This window comes from Pleurodeles waltl, chromosome 9, assembly GCF_031143425.1.
Source record: "Pleurodeles waltl isolate 20211129_DDA chromosome 9, aPleWal1.hap1.20221129, whole genome shotgun sequence".
NCBI classification, from domain to species: domain Eukaryota; kingdom Metazoa; phylum Chordata; class Amphibia; order Caudata; family Salamandridae; genus Pleurodeles; species Pleurodeles waltl.
The window spans coordinates 914,293,951-914,310,501 of NC_090448.1; the positions used below are offsets into that span (position 1 = coordinate 914,293,951).

Here is a 16,551-nt window from a genome sequence, read left to right on the forward strand (position 1 = left end):
GGACACAAGTGGCTGTAGTTCGTGGTGCTTGTGTGTTTTTTGCCCTAATTTTTGGCGTCGTCCTGTTCAAAGTAGCCGGGAGGATGCATTTTGTGCTAAAATATAACAATAAGGGCCAGATGTAGCAAGGGTTTTGCGAGTCGCAAACGGCGAAAAACGCCGTTTGCGACTCGCAAAAGCCACTTTGCTATGTTGAAATGCATTTTGCGAGTCGGATCCGACTCGCAAAATGCATTTCCGAATCGCAAATAGGAAGGGGTGTTCCCTTCCTATTTGCGATTCGCAATGGTATGCAATTCCATTTGTGACCGCGTATGCGGTCGCAAATGGAGTCGCAGTTACCATCCACTTGAAGTGGATGGTAACCCATTCGCAAACGGGAAGGGGTCCCCATGGGACCCCTTCCCCTTTGTGAATGGACCCCAAAACATTTTTTCAGGGCAGGGAGTGGTCCAAGGGACCACTCCCTGCCCTGAAAAAACCGAAACAAAAGGTTTCGGATTTTTTGAAATGCAGCTCGTTTTCCCTTAGGGAAAACGGGCTACATTTAAAAAAATTAAAAAAACTGCTTTATTTAAAAGCAGGTCGCTAACATGGAGGCCTGCTGACTACAGCAGGCCTCCATGTTAGCGAGTGCCTATACTCGCAATGGGGTCACAAACTGCGACCCACCTCATAAATATTTATGAGGTGGGTCTTTGCGACCCCACTGCGAGTTGCAGAAGGTGTCTGAGACACCTTTCTGCATAGCAAATTGCGACTTGCAATTTGCGAGTCGCACGGACTCGCAAATTGCAAGTCGCAATTTGCTTTCTTCCTGCATCTGGCCCCTAAGTGCTTAATGTGCATTTCATGTAATTACAAGTAATTTCATGTAATTTTGCCAAAATGTCACAAAATGATGCGAGAAATTATGCGAATTTCACACACCCCTAATAAAAACCCTCACACATCAATTAAAGCATGAAAGGGATAATTAACAAAAAAGAAAAGAGATTTCAAAATGCCAGACGAGGGCCCATCTTTTAGGTAGCTGTTGTGTATGTCAATATGACGAGAAAAGCACATCTAATAAGGTTTATACGAATGGAAACACTATATTTCACGCTACCAACTTTAGGAAACATTAAAACCATTTACATTTTCTCGCACCTCAGTACCGTGCTAATTAAATAACTAGAATGATTAGCTTTTAGCTGTTTCTCAAAAGATTTACATTGAATTCAACTGACCCATTTATCTTGTGTTTTGGAATAACCGGATCCAAGAAAGCACTTTCATTCGAAGGCCTACAATTCTTCACAAAATGTCACCTTCATCCTGCAGTTCTTGAAACGCGTGGTTCTTGAAAGGAAATCGCCCCCGTGAAAGAAATGTTTCAGAACAGGACCAACCCCCTTCCAGAATGATCACCACTCACTTTCACTACAGTCACTTTTCAGGCTGGATCATATCAACCAGGCGGCAGAAGCGAGTATTCACAGCTACCTAAGCTCAGGCACTCGTCCTGGGACATTCTGGGAGTTCCCAGCGGTCGTCGGCGATGAAGCACAGCTTCCCCTACCCTTTCCATTCTATGCCTGGAGGTGAATGATTGTCAAAGAAGGAACAAAGGGGAGGCGGGTGGCAGCCAGTAGTCAAAGAAGTGAGTGGAAGAGAGAGGGGTAATGTGGCTGTGGTACATGGTACTTGCTGGGTGGTACAATGGAAGAACGCTGGAGGTCTGAGTAGGGTAGATAGGGCTTTGAGAAAGTTGGGCAAAAGGACCTTCATTGTTACACGGACCTCATGCCTGAGAGCTGTAGTTCTTCATTATCTCTGCAAATGTTGATCCATTCCTCTCTCAGCCTTAAATTAATCCATTTATCTACTCACCCAACCAACCTACCCACAAACTTATTTATCCGTGCATCTCCTCACTTACACTGATTAACTCCATCGATTCATACACTCATTCTCCCTAGATAAACACTCCCTCCCACCATATCAAATCAATAACAGACTCATCCACTTCCTCAATTCACTAAACCACAAACTCCATCCATCCACTCACCCTTCTATCAATCCATCTTTCCATCACTCACTACACCTAATCACTCAATTACTCTTTCAACCTCCCATCCGCTTATCCACCCATAAATATACTCAACAATCCATAAGCATAGTCACGTATTCACCCATTGACTCACACATTCACTTAATCATCCACTCAGTCAACCTTCTACTCCGTCATCCATCCACTAATCAAACCACACATCCACCCTTTAATTTACCAATCCAGCTATCCACTGCTCCACCCATCTACACAGCCATTTATTCATCAATCCACCAATCTTTCAACTATCCACTTACTTACCTATCCTTTACTATTCTACTGAGCCTATCTGAACTCCACATACTCACATATACACATGCTCACCCACTTCCTTATTTATCATCCTACCAATCCACGAATTCGCCCACCAGTCTAAATCCCATCACCCCAATGATTAACCAGACCATCTAACACTTTACTCACCTACTTACCTATCCATTCAAAACGTTACTGGTCAATAAATAATTTAAATTATTTAAGAAAAACGGTAGACATTTTGCTTTACCAATGCTTCTTTATAGCTCTGTTTTTCTTCTTTCATTGTTTTGTAACAACAGCTTTATATGTATAGTCAGGATCAGGAATTAGAGCAAATGTGAGACATGGTTCAGTAAAAGACAATGTAGTTCTTACCGTTAATTCACTGGTGAGGAAGACATTCTCTTTAGGAACGTGCTCAACTTTTCCAGATCCAAGGTGACTACTGATACACTGTGAAAGAGAGATCATGAACAAATATTACACTACTTGATTTTAAGACTGAAAAGAAAGAGATGATGTTAATTTTGGTTGAACAAACATCCTTAGCATATGTGACACCAAAGATCTTTCTTTGACGCATTACTGCAGGGCTCAAAAGTGCAGAAAATCTTATTATGAAAAAGAGAATATGTAAGTAATTTTTAACCTCCACTGAAGTTGTGTGTCCTGAGAAACGTCTGCCATAAAATAAAGTCCTAATTTGTGTTTGGCAGGAGGATTATGTTGCAAGGACAATATGTGCTATAACCTCTTCTAGAGTCCTTCCTGTATTGCTCGAGAAATTTCAGAATGATCTATCTAGGGATCAGTCCAAAATCTACATTGGTGTTTTCAAGCAAAAGTGGAGGAAGTTTAAAGAAAGTAGAAAAGTGAATGTCTCATCCAGTCTTTGAAACTAAATAAATGTGGCACCCTCATGTAGCATTGCATCACATAAAAGTGCTGCTGACCTGGGATAAGATTGGGGTCAATTACAGAAAGGGTACAGGAGGAGGGATAAGAAGGAAGTTGATGTGATATTTTTGAATGACTTGATCTGTGCCACCTACACTAATCCCATTGTCAAGTAAATTCAGATGGTGACCTTTTGTTATGTCAGCAAAGACTGTACTTCGTCCTTATAAATAAACCCTAGATAATCACTTCTCACTTAACTTACACCTTCTCTGCACTAGCACATTGGAGGACATCAATATTTGATTAATTGTCCATGGATTATTTGTCTCTCTAGGTACAATGGGGGTCACATCTACAATATTATTTTTCGACAAGGTATACCGCTGGAGAAGCCACACATACCTTACTGCTTCCGAAATGGACTGATTAATAGTTGATGTACGGTTGATGTACGGTGAATTTAAAAGTTACTCCTACTTCTCTCAGACATTGTAAGGGATGCCATGAAAACGATGTCAAGCTATTACGGTTTAAGGCTACCTTCACAGACATGCCATTCTCTCTTAAACTACTAGCAGCATTTGCTGAACAAGTTAATAAGTATTTTGTTTCTAACTCCCAACTCCATGTTCAGGCTTCTACAAGCAAGCACTGGTATTCCGGGAACCTCTAGATGCTATTACAGGACCTGCAGTTAAAGGTGTGATGTTGGCTCAAGCACAACTTGCTGTCAAATAGGCAAAGATTTTGCAATGAATAGTGTGAGCAGGTGAGGAAGAAACATGTCACTATAGGGCAAAGTTGACTTAGCTAAAACTAAGGCTATTTGGCATGGTGTCTGGCTATTTATTCTGAAAAAAATGTATATCTTTTAGCACCTCTAAGTCACTTAGCCTTGACCATGGTATTTTTCTGATTGTTAGTGCTCTTGCTAAACTCTCTCTGCTCTTGAAGCATCTTTTTAAGTTCTTGTTATATCTTCCTACTTTGATGGCTTCACTCATAGGATGAACGAGGCCATATCAAATTTCTCCCCTAGCCATTATGGATGTAGCAGAATGATATGCGAATCCTTCCAATGTAGGCCACATTGGTCTAACATCCCTTTTATAGTGGGTATACTCCAGTGATTGCTCCATAAGGAAAATAAATGACTAAAAGCTTCTGCTCAACTATTACCCATTCTCAACTTTTTGGGAAACATATTGGAAAGTTTGTCACAGGGCATTTAAAGAGCTATTAGGCCTCGACTGGGATACAAAAGTTGCTGTGGCGGAAATGTGGAAACCAGCCCTGCTTCCATCCTCGCTTCTCTTGATCTCATGCTTGCTTTTCATCCATCCATACCCTAACTCTAGTCTCCAGCCTTCTCTCCCCTCTATAATTTACCTTCTCTCGCTTTCTTTCTATCTTACTATTTCTGTCCTGAAGCCCCTACTGTGCTGCCATTAACCTTGGGTAATGTTGCCATTAAACTTGGGTAACTGAAGAAAGTGACAGAGAAGCCAACAGTGGCCCATTGAAATCTGGACTCCAAATGTTCCAGCTACCAAGGGAAATGCCTCATGGAACAAATGGCCAATTAATTCCACAGAACAGTTCTCAGGTCCTCATGCTGCTCCACTGTAGCATATGGCCTATAGTGTAGGTCATCTGTTTTGGTCCGAGTACCAGCTGATCTACAAGCTATGGCTAGGTACTTTACCTATTTCATACTAGACTTCTCAGCATGTTATACTAATTATTATGGAATGTTGCTTTAGCACTTGATAGAAGTAGTAGTGATTAACTTGCTGATAGGGGAAGCTTAATTCCTGCAAATTAGTTATAACATATAAAGGTGGGGATGAAGCGCAGAGGGGTGCGTACACACGAGTGCTAACGTTTTTCAAGGGTAAATATTCTTGTATAGAAGGTTTTCTACATCATGATAGCTGGTGCAGGCAATTACAAAAGAGACCAGGATTACCGAGTAACAGTTGGGAGCTTTAATTTATAGCTATAACTACTTAGGGCCTGATTTAGAACTTGGCGGATGCGTTACTTAGTGACAATGGTGACGCATATCCCGTATGCCAAAATTTAAATTCAATAAGACATAATGGGAATTTAGATTTCAGCAGAAGGGATATCCGTCACTGTTGTGACAGAATGACCCGTCGGCCAACTTCTGAATCAGGCCCTTAGTTCTCATGTTAGGAGAAGACAATCATTGTCTGCGATATGTATTCAGGGCATGGCATTTCTAAGTGATGACATGTCCTTATACTTTTACTGCAATCGCTGGTGTAGTAAGACATGCATAGCTAATGCCTAAATTAAACAAAAGTGTAATATGAATGTTACCAAGTATTCTGCACAGCTAAATCACTTATTATTACTACCTCTGAGGCCTGCAACGTGAATTGATGTGAATAAAGAAGTACTATTGCATGTCCTAGTAAATGAAACTACCTAGGCAACACAGCATTTGTCCTTCTTCAGGTAAGAAGACACAAGTAGTGAAGCATACACATAAAAGGACTCATCTCTACTTCAATGCTTGTGTACTTTTTATACATATAATGGCAAATTTTAGAGTACTCTCTGAAAAGATGGACTACAGATACAACATTTTTTAAAATGTCAAAAATCAGAAGCCAAGTGATGGCAGAACATTTCAGCTCTACAGACCTTTATCGATCACGACATTACTGCACTTAAAAGCTACATGCAAAATTTACTTTGTAATATGGCAAAATATCCATTATTTACCTTCACGATTTCGTCAAGGGTATGCACCGAATCATCCACTGCCACTAAATAATGTGTTCTTGGCTTATGGTCTGCAATATTCTGCACCACTCTACAACACAGCGAGTTATATTTTATCAACAAAACATTGATATCTGCGTCAACCAATCATATATTTCTCATTTGATACAATGGTTTTTAGAAATTATAGAAAACATGTAAAGTACACATAACAAGAATAGAGCGAAGCTTCTATTGTCCAGAATAGTAACTATAGGTTACAAAATAAGTAACTTATTTAAAAAGTTTTTTAATCATTTACATTATATACAGAACGGGTTCCTGCTCGCCTAAAAATACAAGGATAATTAACCTTTGTGTATTCTGTGGTTGACTCAGCCAATGCGCAGTTACCTACTGTTGTGTTCTTGCATTCTAAATTCAATAAAGATCTGGAACTGGGACACAAAGCACAGAGAAAGTAGACATGTTCATGTCTATGTGTAGGCTGGACATTTGCTAACAACGTTAGAGCCCTGGTGATGCCTTAGATCAACAGCTTTTCGCCTTTCTCCTTACTATACTCTCATGCCTTCAGCTGAGGGCGGTTATTGCAAGTAGATTATTACCAGTTGTTAGCACCCTACTCAGAGTATTACATCTAAATTAAAGCACATTATTGAATGCAGAGAGTGCCAAAGTCAATTGCTATCCTTAGAATGTTTACAATAACTGCAGTTTTGCTTGAATTGTAAGCCTTTGGTTGAATCATGGTGCGACACGAGAGCCATGTTGAAGAATCACAGGAGGGGGGATGAGAACAAGAATTAGGAAGTGAGTGGGTTTCTAGAAGAAGAGGAGGGCGACTGAGGCAGACAAAAACACAGGAGATCTGTTGATAGGACGGACCAGCATACAAAGTGGGAAGAGTGGGGTAGGGAGACATTTGAGATGACACACAAAGACCACCTTGGAGGAAAAGCGAAATGGCGGATTCAGACAAGGTCAGCAGCCAACTGAGTGTGGTATGGGAAAACTAGCAGGCACAAGTGTGGAAGCGAAAGGACTAGCCTTGCATCTAAACCAAGGTATTGAGACAGCAAAGCAGTGAGACAATATGCAGGTTGCGAGTAAGCCTGAGGCTGATGACTGAGACTTACTAACCTTATTTCACTCCTTTTGAATGGCAATAACTGGTGTGGACTATAAGCACTCTCTTTCGGCAAACAATTAAGTATCATGCAGTTAACAGTTATGGCACTAAAACCTAAATGTCAAACTAGAGAATGTGTGCAAAGAACAACTAAAAAAATCAACTAAATAAAGAAAATCTTTCCTTCATTTGATACCGTAACAACCAGTGGAAAAGTCATTTCAAAAGTCGTTCTCCAAAATGTTATGGCAGAACAATAACTGAAAGTGAATCCATAAATGATTATCACTTCATTTGGAAAATCAACAGCCTATGCAGAATTAGTAGATTTATCAAAATGAAATATTTCAGTTGATGGTATCATTCCGAAAATTTTGCACATAGGTATAAACTAACATGCAAAAAAAAGTTGTATGTGAGAACGGAAACAGTAGATTCTGATTCACCTTATCAGGACCTGCACTTTTTTGTCTGGACAGATTACACCAAAAACTATGAAATATTTTTAGAGTGTGGATTGTCCACAGTCATAGGTAGAGGTTCTAGGTAAGCGAACAGGTGTCCTCTAGGATAATATTAATATGATTTGATGTTGCAAAGGAGGCAAATGCTCTCACAGTCATAATTTTGAAGGACTTTGCTAACATATGGAATGCCATTCCCCAAACTCATTGTACTTCTAAACGTGCAGCTGATTCTGCAAATGCATCCCTAAATGGGCACAGGAGGCTTTGAGCAGCAAAGTGGCAACTTTGTAAAAGTTGTGCACCACAACAAGTTATATTAATTTCAACTTGGGCAAAAAGTTGGCCTTAATATAACAAGTTGTTTGATACTATACAGTACCAACTTTAGTAGTCCCAGTCAGAAGTCAGCAGGGAAGCTGTCACAGTCTGTAACACTGCACTTGCAAATGGGGCTCCTAGCCATTTCCACAGTATAAACAACAATTTCTGGTGTTTACTGCTGAAACATGCATAGAGTACATGTTCACTCTAATATACTGCACCCTGGCTTGATAGGACTAGCTTAGGGTTGACTTACAGGGGCGGGTCCTTTGTTGGGCTCTGGAGTCTTGCCCCCCTGTAATCTTTGCCACCTCAGACCTGTATAAAAGAAATGTAATTTGTTTTGCCAGCTGCAGCAGTGCTTTTATTTAAGATGACGGCTAGCTGCATGAGGGCAGGGTGGGACTAAATTGAAAGACAGCAGCCAGGCTTGGTCTTTGAAGTGCACATGCACGTTCCTGTGACCAGCTCGACATATGCATTTAGGTCTCTCCCACCTGCACAATGTTAGTGAGCTGTGAGGATCACAGCCACATTCCTCCGGTCTCCTCAGGAGTGCTAGGTTTGCCTGCCCCAGTCAGTCCTGCTGCTGCTCTCATGATTTATGCAAATAGAAACATCAAGGGAGCGGCGTGTGGACTGGGTCAGGACAGGAGATACTGGTGAATGGCCTCTAATCCTGACACCTCCATACGAGACAGCGGAGAGGTGAGACATTCACAGAACATAGCTAATCATTGGATGGCTTTATTGTGAAGCCATGCAGTGGTTGGCCATTTTCTGTCCCTTATTTTCTTCATGCGCAGCACCAGTAACGGCAGTGATCACAAGAGATGTTACAGAAGTTATTTTTTGCTTGCTTCTCAGTCCCTCTGTCCGCATCAGAGGGAGCACTGCAGCATGTTCATGGCCTTGAAGGGAGTGATCAGAGGCCTGGCCTTGCCTGCTTCCACCACCAGACAGTATCAGTATGTATTGAGTAGCATCATAACAATTAAAACATGCTGTTATGTGGTTCCTACTTTGATAATATGACTGCGTGTTTAGGGTGGCAGCACTGTAAAGTGTGGAAGACTGAGTGCATGCCACACATTTAGTGGCTGTCAACCTAACTCCTGGCAGACTCACACTGCCTAACCCAAACCTCCCTACCCACTGGGGTAAAAGGTGATTATGGCAACCTGAAGAAATCCCCAGGGAAGTCATGGAAACAGATCACACACCTTTTGCTCAGTTACTCATGCACGACAAAGTGAGATACAAAGATGTGAGATAAGTTTTCAATACATTTATTGAAATAATCACAGTCTAACATCTATCTAGCATATAAAGACTGAGCTATGAACATTAGGCAGACAAAACAAAACAAGGTAATCAGCATTAGGATCAGGGTAAAAAAGATAAACAGTCCAATCATGATGTATGTGGTTCTAGACGTTCTAGAGGTTCTAGGAGTTCTTACCTAACCCTATGTCTATCTCTGAGAGCATAGTGGTTGTAGCCCTCTCTCTACCTGTCCCGATCTAAGAGATTAGCCCTACCCCCATACCTGAATAGAACATCATGACTCAGACTGTTGTGTAGATGGCAACCCCCTCAGGGTGCTGGCAGATCAACAGCAGCTGGGCTGAGTACCTATCACCCAGCATCTGTCCCAGGATTATTGTGGCCAGAATGCCCTCTGCCCTCCTTGGGTCAATGCATGGTTTACATAACGAACCATACCGCATCGGGAATACAGGTCTGATGTAATGGTGTGTCTTGGTGATAGAAGCTGTCGCCTGGACTGGCAACACTAGTTACCATTTTGTGTACCTTGTCCCATAGCCTTGTACAAGAAGTACTGATTATATGTGGTGCAAAAGCTGATTACATGAACAGTGTGTTCTTTGATCTTCTGGAATAAAAGCAAACTGATAAGATGTGTAAAAATCCATTGCCAAAGAGCAGCTCTGCTAACATGAATACAATGTGAATTAAAACATTAACTGCAAAACCAAGTTAAAACAGGGGTGACCAACCCGGGTTTTAAAAGGGTTCTCACAACAATGCTATTTACAGTGCTCAGCATCAGAATGATAGAAGTGTGTGCCAGGTGAACAGAACATAATGTTGATACCCTGCATTGCTTAAGCCATCCTAAGCCTCTCAGGTATTTTTCCACATACAGTGCTGCCAAAAAGTGCTCAATGGTAATTCTGAGCAAAGAGACCTGGGGTTACTCCCAAAGCAGGCAGCGAGTTAAAGTCTCAGTGCACAAAAAAAGCCCATGGGCATTTAAAACAGGCACTGGCTGTGTCTAAATTTGGTGCAGAATGCAAATGCAAGATTTGGGGTGTCCAGGTATTAGGCTGACGTAAGGTAACACCCAAGCTAGGCTATTGGAGGGATCAGGTGGGGGGGGGGGGGGGGGGGGGAAGAGTAGGATGTATGCACAATGACAAGTGCTGTATACAGTGAACCGACCCACCAAGCACTGTGTACTTTGCAATCAATTGGCTGATGTTGTTCCTCTGGCAGGGTAGTGGGAGGTCAAACCAATTATTATACCTTTTGTGGATTATTTACATGTGGCTGAGCACAGTCTTGTGATGTTCAAGCAGCACAGTATGTATTTTTTTATATTGTGCAAACTAGTCCAGAAGCTGACGGTACTGGAGCTCTTCACATGAGCACCACTTATATTACACAAGGTCACAATTGTTTATATGTGCAAGGAGAGGATGTAGTGTTAAGGCCAGAGCTGTGGACCTCGGAACTGGGAAACCAGGTTCTGGTCTTGGCAGTGCCTCAACATCCTGTGATTCTGGGTAAATCACTTAAACCCTTGTGACTAAAGAAATGAATGTGCACTTGTGTAATGTGACTGGTGCTCATATAGAGTACTCCATTACCTCCGGGTCGAGTTCACACTACATAAAACTGCAAAAAAAAAAAAAAATGAAATTGCCCAGAATCGAATCACAGGATATTGAGCCGAGACTGGAAACTAGTTCTCCAATTCCAAAGTCGTGAGTTTAGTTGGGACCCTGCATGTGTGTGGGTGGGTGGTGCACATTTCAGAAAGAATCCCTCTACAGGAAGGCTGCTTCTCCTATGGTGTCAGCTGTACGAGGGGTGGGGGCCAACAACACTTCCGGTACAGAGAAGGGGCGGTTTCCTGCATGACTTGGCGCACTATCACACAATGAAATAGTGACCACCGAGGCACCCCAAGAGCATCATCTCTCTGGTCTGAAGCCGGAACAGTGGTCCCACTAAAGCAGGCTGGAAATCTTGGAAAGCAATGAGATTTTATTTCTATGAATGCCTAAAAGCCGTTTTCGCTCGAATTTGTCCGAACCCCTTTCTTGTGGCAACTGAAAGCCCTATAAATTACTGTTTTTGGGGGGGAAACTCATGGTTATTCCTGCCTGCGGGGGTGTGTAGAGTGACAGTCAACACGAGTAATGCCACACAGTCTTGAAGAGGGAAAATCTGCATTGTAGATGATGACATTCACATTCTAATCAATTAAATTCGCCATTCTTCTGTTTCTTTAAATTGCTAATTGACAATAAGTTATTAGCAATAAACTGTCTCGAGTGTGTCACATGCAGTCAGGTGATTAGAGAGCACCTCCGATCAGAATCTCTCAGCCCCTTGAAAAGCGACCCAGATCGTTATTGTAATTGAGTCATAAATCGTGAGCTAAAATGTGCTTCTGCCGGAGTGTGTAAAGTGAAAGTAAACATGAATAATGCCACACAGTGTTGAAGAAGGGACATTTAGACTTAAATTTTAGATGGTGGCATTCACATTTGAAGCAAATGAATTTGCCCTCTGTGGGTTTTTAATTATTGTTAATCATTCCTTGCCGGGGCACCTCTGCTCTCAATGGCAGGTTTTGCGCCTCCTGATCTGACAGTCGAGATGTTTATTCACAGCTAACAAGTTTTCACATTGTTTATGTGCAACATTCCGAATAGTTTCAATGCACGTATATTGCACTGTACAATATGCACATTACAGTAACTGTTGAATATATTTAATGCAGTTAAAAATGGGGCATTTTTTATTGTTTTTAAATATTTCAAGACATGTTCATAACTACTTTATAAACCATCTCCCTTTATTTAAAAACTGCCCTTCCAATCTGCAGTGGCAGACTGGGAGCCATGTTTTACTTTTGTCACACCCAGGGTAGTACAAACAGTGCTGCAATCCGTGGGGTGACCCTCTAATTTACAGGCCCTTTGTACCATATACTAGGAGCTTACAATTAAGGTCGTTTTTGCCAGTTGAGTATAAGCCTATGAGATATACACATTTTAAGGTCAGGACCCTGGCACTGAGGTCTGGTAATAGGCCTTAGTGCACTCTCAGTGTTGAAAAGTCAGCAGCATCATTCCAAAACTTTGCTGGTGACCAGTCAAAAAGAGGCATTTCATTACACATGCACATACACAAATGACAGGTTCTTACAATTTAGAAAAGAAGTATTTACCTTGCTAAATCATTAATATGAATAAGAGGAAGTACATTAGTTCCATCTCCATAGACCTGTAATGCAGGAGCCTCACCATGCCAGGCTTCCTATAAAAGAAGAAAGAACAAGAGTTATCAACATGGTTAAATGTCAAATGTGTTCAAGGTCAAACGCAAATGCTATGTATTAATCATCTGATGTATCAATAGTGAGTGAATGAAAATACATTTCTGCTCTTCTTTACTACTTGCCTTAAGTGTAATCAAAGTCTATTGTATTGGGGAGGTAAGAGGTTGTTGTCGGTTGCACACAGGTTGGAATGTTAAATTGTTCTCCAATGCTTGTCAGAGGCCATTAGAGTAGATCAGTGTTTGAAAATGTACAGCAATGGAAGTCTACAAGAGACCGTTAATTGTACACTATCCATTGAAAGATTTGGAACTACAGTACCCTTAATAAATGATTTCGAGATTCTGTAAGGCGCCATATTTTGAGAAACCGTGTTCACAGATGTCCGCCTTGGACATACAACACTGCACCCCTATTTCATTCATTTTGGAGAGTTAGGAGATGACAGCTGACTGTGATAGTCGACGTTTCAGTAACCAATATCATCCTTGGATTATGTACTGAATCTAGAAATCTAGTTTAATCTTCATTTTTGATGTAGTACAGTGGCATCATGTTGACTTGCTGTCCAAGATCACTAGATGACTTCTCAGAGATACATAGGATCAATCTGTACAGGTGACAAGAGCCTCTACGTAGTCAAGGTTCCAAGGCTCATAACAGAGTTCCTTAATCTTCGAGAGATGTCTCTAAAATGACTATGGAGTCTAATAATATTTCCTGAAATTACATGCCCTTCATGATATTGTTTCTATTCGAAGACCACACTCATTTGAATATTACTGATATTATTATGGGAGAGACTGAGTTAGTCTTGCAAAACAATTTCAATGTCACTTTCACACATTCAATCTCCAATACAAAGTGTAAAATCACTAAATTAGCTGTGATTCAAATCTAAACAAACAGTGACAAAGTGAATAGATTTGGTGTGGGCTGCCAAGCTACATCCTTTGCCATGCTGGTTTGCTTAGAAAGTTAGAATTCTACACTATACCAAAAACCATTCAAAGATGGCTGCCCGTGCATGTGCGTACTTGCAGATGCGAAGGCAACCATCTTGTTTTTTGTTAAACTTTTTCAAGAGCTATTGCATTATGGCTACCCATGCACACGGGCAGACAGCTTAAAATGGGTCACCTGTGCATTTGAACACAATAGACAATTGTACTCAATTGGTATTAATACTGCTTCCCAATTTCCTGTTGAATTGCTTTGGTTATATGAACTGTCTGTTATACAGATATCATGCATTGTTGGGTGTGCCTTGTTAAAAATGGAGAGGAGAGTGAAGTTTAAAATAAATACCCACCTAACAAATAGTTCCCGATCTGGGTTTTCAACCTCCTGCCCCTCTCATATGAATAGTTAGATATTCCAAAAAAGCTCAAATGGGTGTGTAAGAACCAACATTTTAAAGAGCTAATGATAGTGAAATATCTCATCACAGGGTTGATACTGCAAGACCCCTTAACAGAACACATTTGTTGTTCCTATGAAAGAACTGGGATTTGCTACCTATTTACCTCAATTGAAGTCAAAGAACATTTGAAACCAAGCATATAAATCTAGAGCATGTAAAAGGTTTGTAGGATGTTGAGGAGAACAGGTCTGCACATTGTTCTACAATACGTTCATACAGAAGGAACCTCAGCCCTTGCCAGCGTCTTCCAGTAGTCGACCTATGCACTGGATACGGCTGTTAGGACATCGGCAGAGCATGCATTGTGAGCGGGAGTCATGTGCCACTGTTATAATGAGGAATTTCTTCCTCACTGCAGGAAAGAGCTCTAGCTCCATTGCCTCAATTGCCCTTATGATGCCTTCTGTATAAGAAGGGAAGGATGATTGAAACTCTGTTTTATATATCGTCGGGTCTCTTCTCCCAGAAACAGGTAAATGTGAATTCTAAAGAAACACTTTTTACTTTGCTTCAGCTTAATGGGATCCGAAAAATACATGGGCATTTTAAAATCAGTTACTATTGCCATGTTTTAAATGAGTGAGCACACTAGTCACTGCTCTGGGTGCTACTGGGTGGGCTATTCCGTTACAGTCATTGATTTGCTTGCGAAAATTACTCTTATGATACAGCCCCTCTCTTTTTCAGGCACGATACAGGTGGAAAAAGGATGAGAATAGTATATAGCACTATACTTAACTAAGAAAACACTTCCGATGTAGTAAGACAGAGCAAGTGTTTAATGGACAGTGTTTTCATTTTTGTTAAATATACAGTAACCTCAAACATTACTGTTTCATGAAAGATGTTTTTTCTTAATGTATAAATGATTCTTTACTTTACTTTGATCACCCCTTGGATTGCCAAAAGTCTTTGTTAAATATGTAATAACATCAAACATTATTGTTTCATGGAAGATTTTTTTTCTTAAGATATGAATGCATTTTTACTGTACTTTAATCGCCCCTTGGGTTGTCAAATCCTGATTTTCCTGAAATATCTAACAAAATAAAAAGTCTTCAGATTTCAAACATTTTGTGGCATGGGTGGCAAAGTCTGTTTATGTAAGAAGCCTGGAAAGCCAAACAAACTATGTAGAATATCCTTGCTGGATGTAGATTGGATTACTGGGTAGCTAATATGAGATTGAATTGGCCAGAGACACATGGGCTTTTGAGACCTGAAGCTAATGGGCAAACAACTGATGTCACTGTAAACTGGTCAACCACTGATGATTATCAACTGTCTTCTATATACGTATATAAAAAGGAACAGGGTTAAAAATTCCCTTAATTTCTAGATCTCGAGGGTAGGAGGTCTACTGTCTGAAGGGATCCTGGCGCCATTCCCTGTCCTACAGTGAGAATACCATCTCCGTGTTATGCAGCGCTTTTGAATATCTCCAACTCCAACATGCATGGAGGGTGGAGGCGATTCCGACTGACATACCAGAGTACTCACCCTTGAAGGGCAAATTACCGATGGGGGAAATACTGGAAAAGGCGGTCTCCACCATATATAAAACACTTAACAATAATATGCCTGACAACCACCTCAAACTGAAGTCCACCTGGGAGGCAACAGTGGGTGGCTAGAAGACAAAGGGGGTCATTCCGACCCCGGCGGGCGGCGGTCGCAGCCCGCCTGGCGGGAACCGCCATATGGCCGCTCCGCGGTCGAAAGACCGCTGGGGCCATTCTGACTTTCCTGCTGGGCCGGCGGGCGCTAGCCAATATAGCGCCCGCCGGCCCAGCGGGAAAGAGGCCTGCAACACTGAAGCCGGCTCCGAATGGAGCCGGCGGTGTTGCAGGTGTGCGATGGGTGCAGTTGCACCCGTCGCGCTTTTCACTGTCTGCTAAGCAGACAGTGAAAAGCATACTGGGGCCCTGTTAGGGGGCCCCTGCACTGCCCAGCCAGTGGCATGGGCAGTGCAGGGGCCCCCAGGACACCCGTTCCCGCCAACCTGTTCCTGGCGGTGAAAACCGCCAGAAACAGGCTGGCGGGAAGGGGGTCAGAATCCCCACCATGGAGGATTCTCCCAGCCGGGGGAAATCCGGCGGGAAACCGCCGGACCTGGCTGGGCGACCGCGGCTTTACCGGAATGACGTATGAAGCACCGCCAGCCTGTTGGCGGTGCTTCCATCATTCGCCACCCTGGCGGTCGGAATGAGGGCCATGGTCTGGGAGGAGGCCCTTATGTTCCCCAGAGAGGTGCCTATTAAGTCCCATCTACACCTCATTAAATTAAAAATACTGCATTGCATTTATTATGACAGAGTTCGACTTCACGCAATAGGGCGGGCACCCTCTCCTGACTGTTTGAGATGAGAGGACAGTAGTGGCGACTATTTCAACACACTGCACCTGGATTAGCTGTCTAGTGTTCACCAGTTGCAGACTACATTTTGTATTCAGTTTAGCTGCCTATTGACTTTATTGTAGCATTAGACACTGCCATGTTAAATCTGTTCGTATTTTTCCACATTGTAAACTGTGCTTGTTTTTGTGTTTTTTCTCACCAAGGGCTTTTGTTGATGAGGATGTAGCCAGACGGCAGGGAACGGC

At 41.9% G+C, this 16,551-nt stretch overlaps 1 protein-coding gene across 1 annotated transcript in view; it reads right to left on the reverse strand.

Annotated features, from left to right (window-relative positions):
* Nucleotides 1-16,551, reverse strand: part of AK7 (adenylate kinase 7) — a 225,742-nt gene that overhangs the window by 99,373 nt on the left and 109,818 nt on the right. Inside the window, exons 7-9 of the mRNA XM_069208273.1 lie at nucleotides 12,414-12,502; nucleotides 6,008-6,098; nucleotides 2,729-2,806 (exon numbers count right to left, since the gene is read on the reverse strand). Coding sequence (XP_069064374.1) covers nucleotides 2,729-2,806; nucleotides 6,008-6,098; nucleotides 12,414-12,502 — 258 coding nt within the window. The remainder of the gene's footprint in view (nucleotides 1-2,728; nucleotides 2,807-6,007; nucleotides 6,099-12,413; nucleotides 12,503-16,551) is intronic.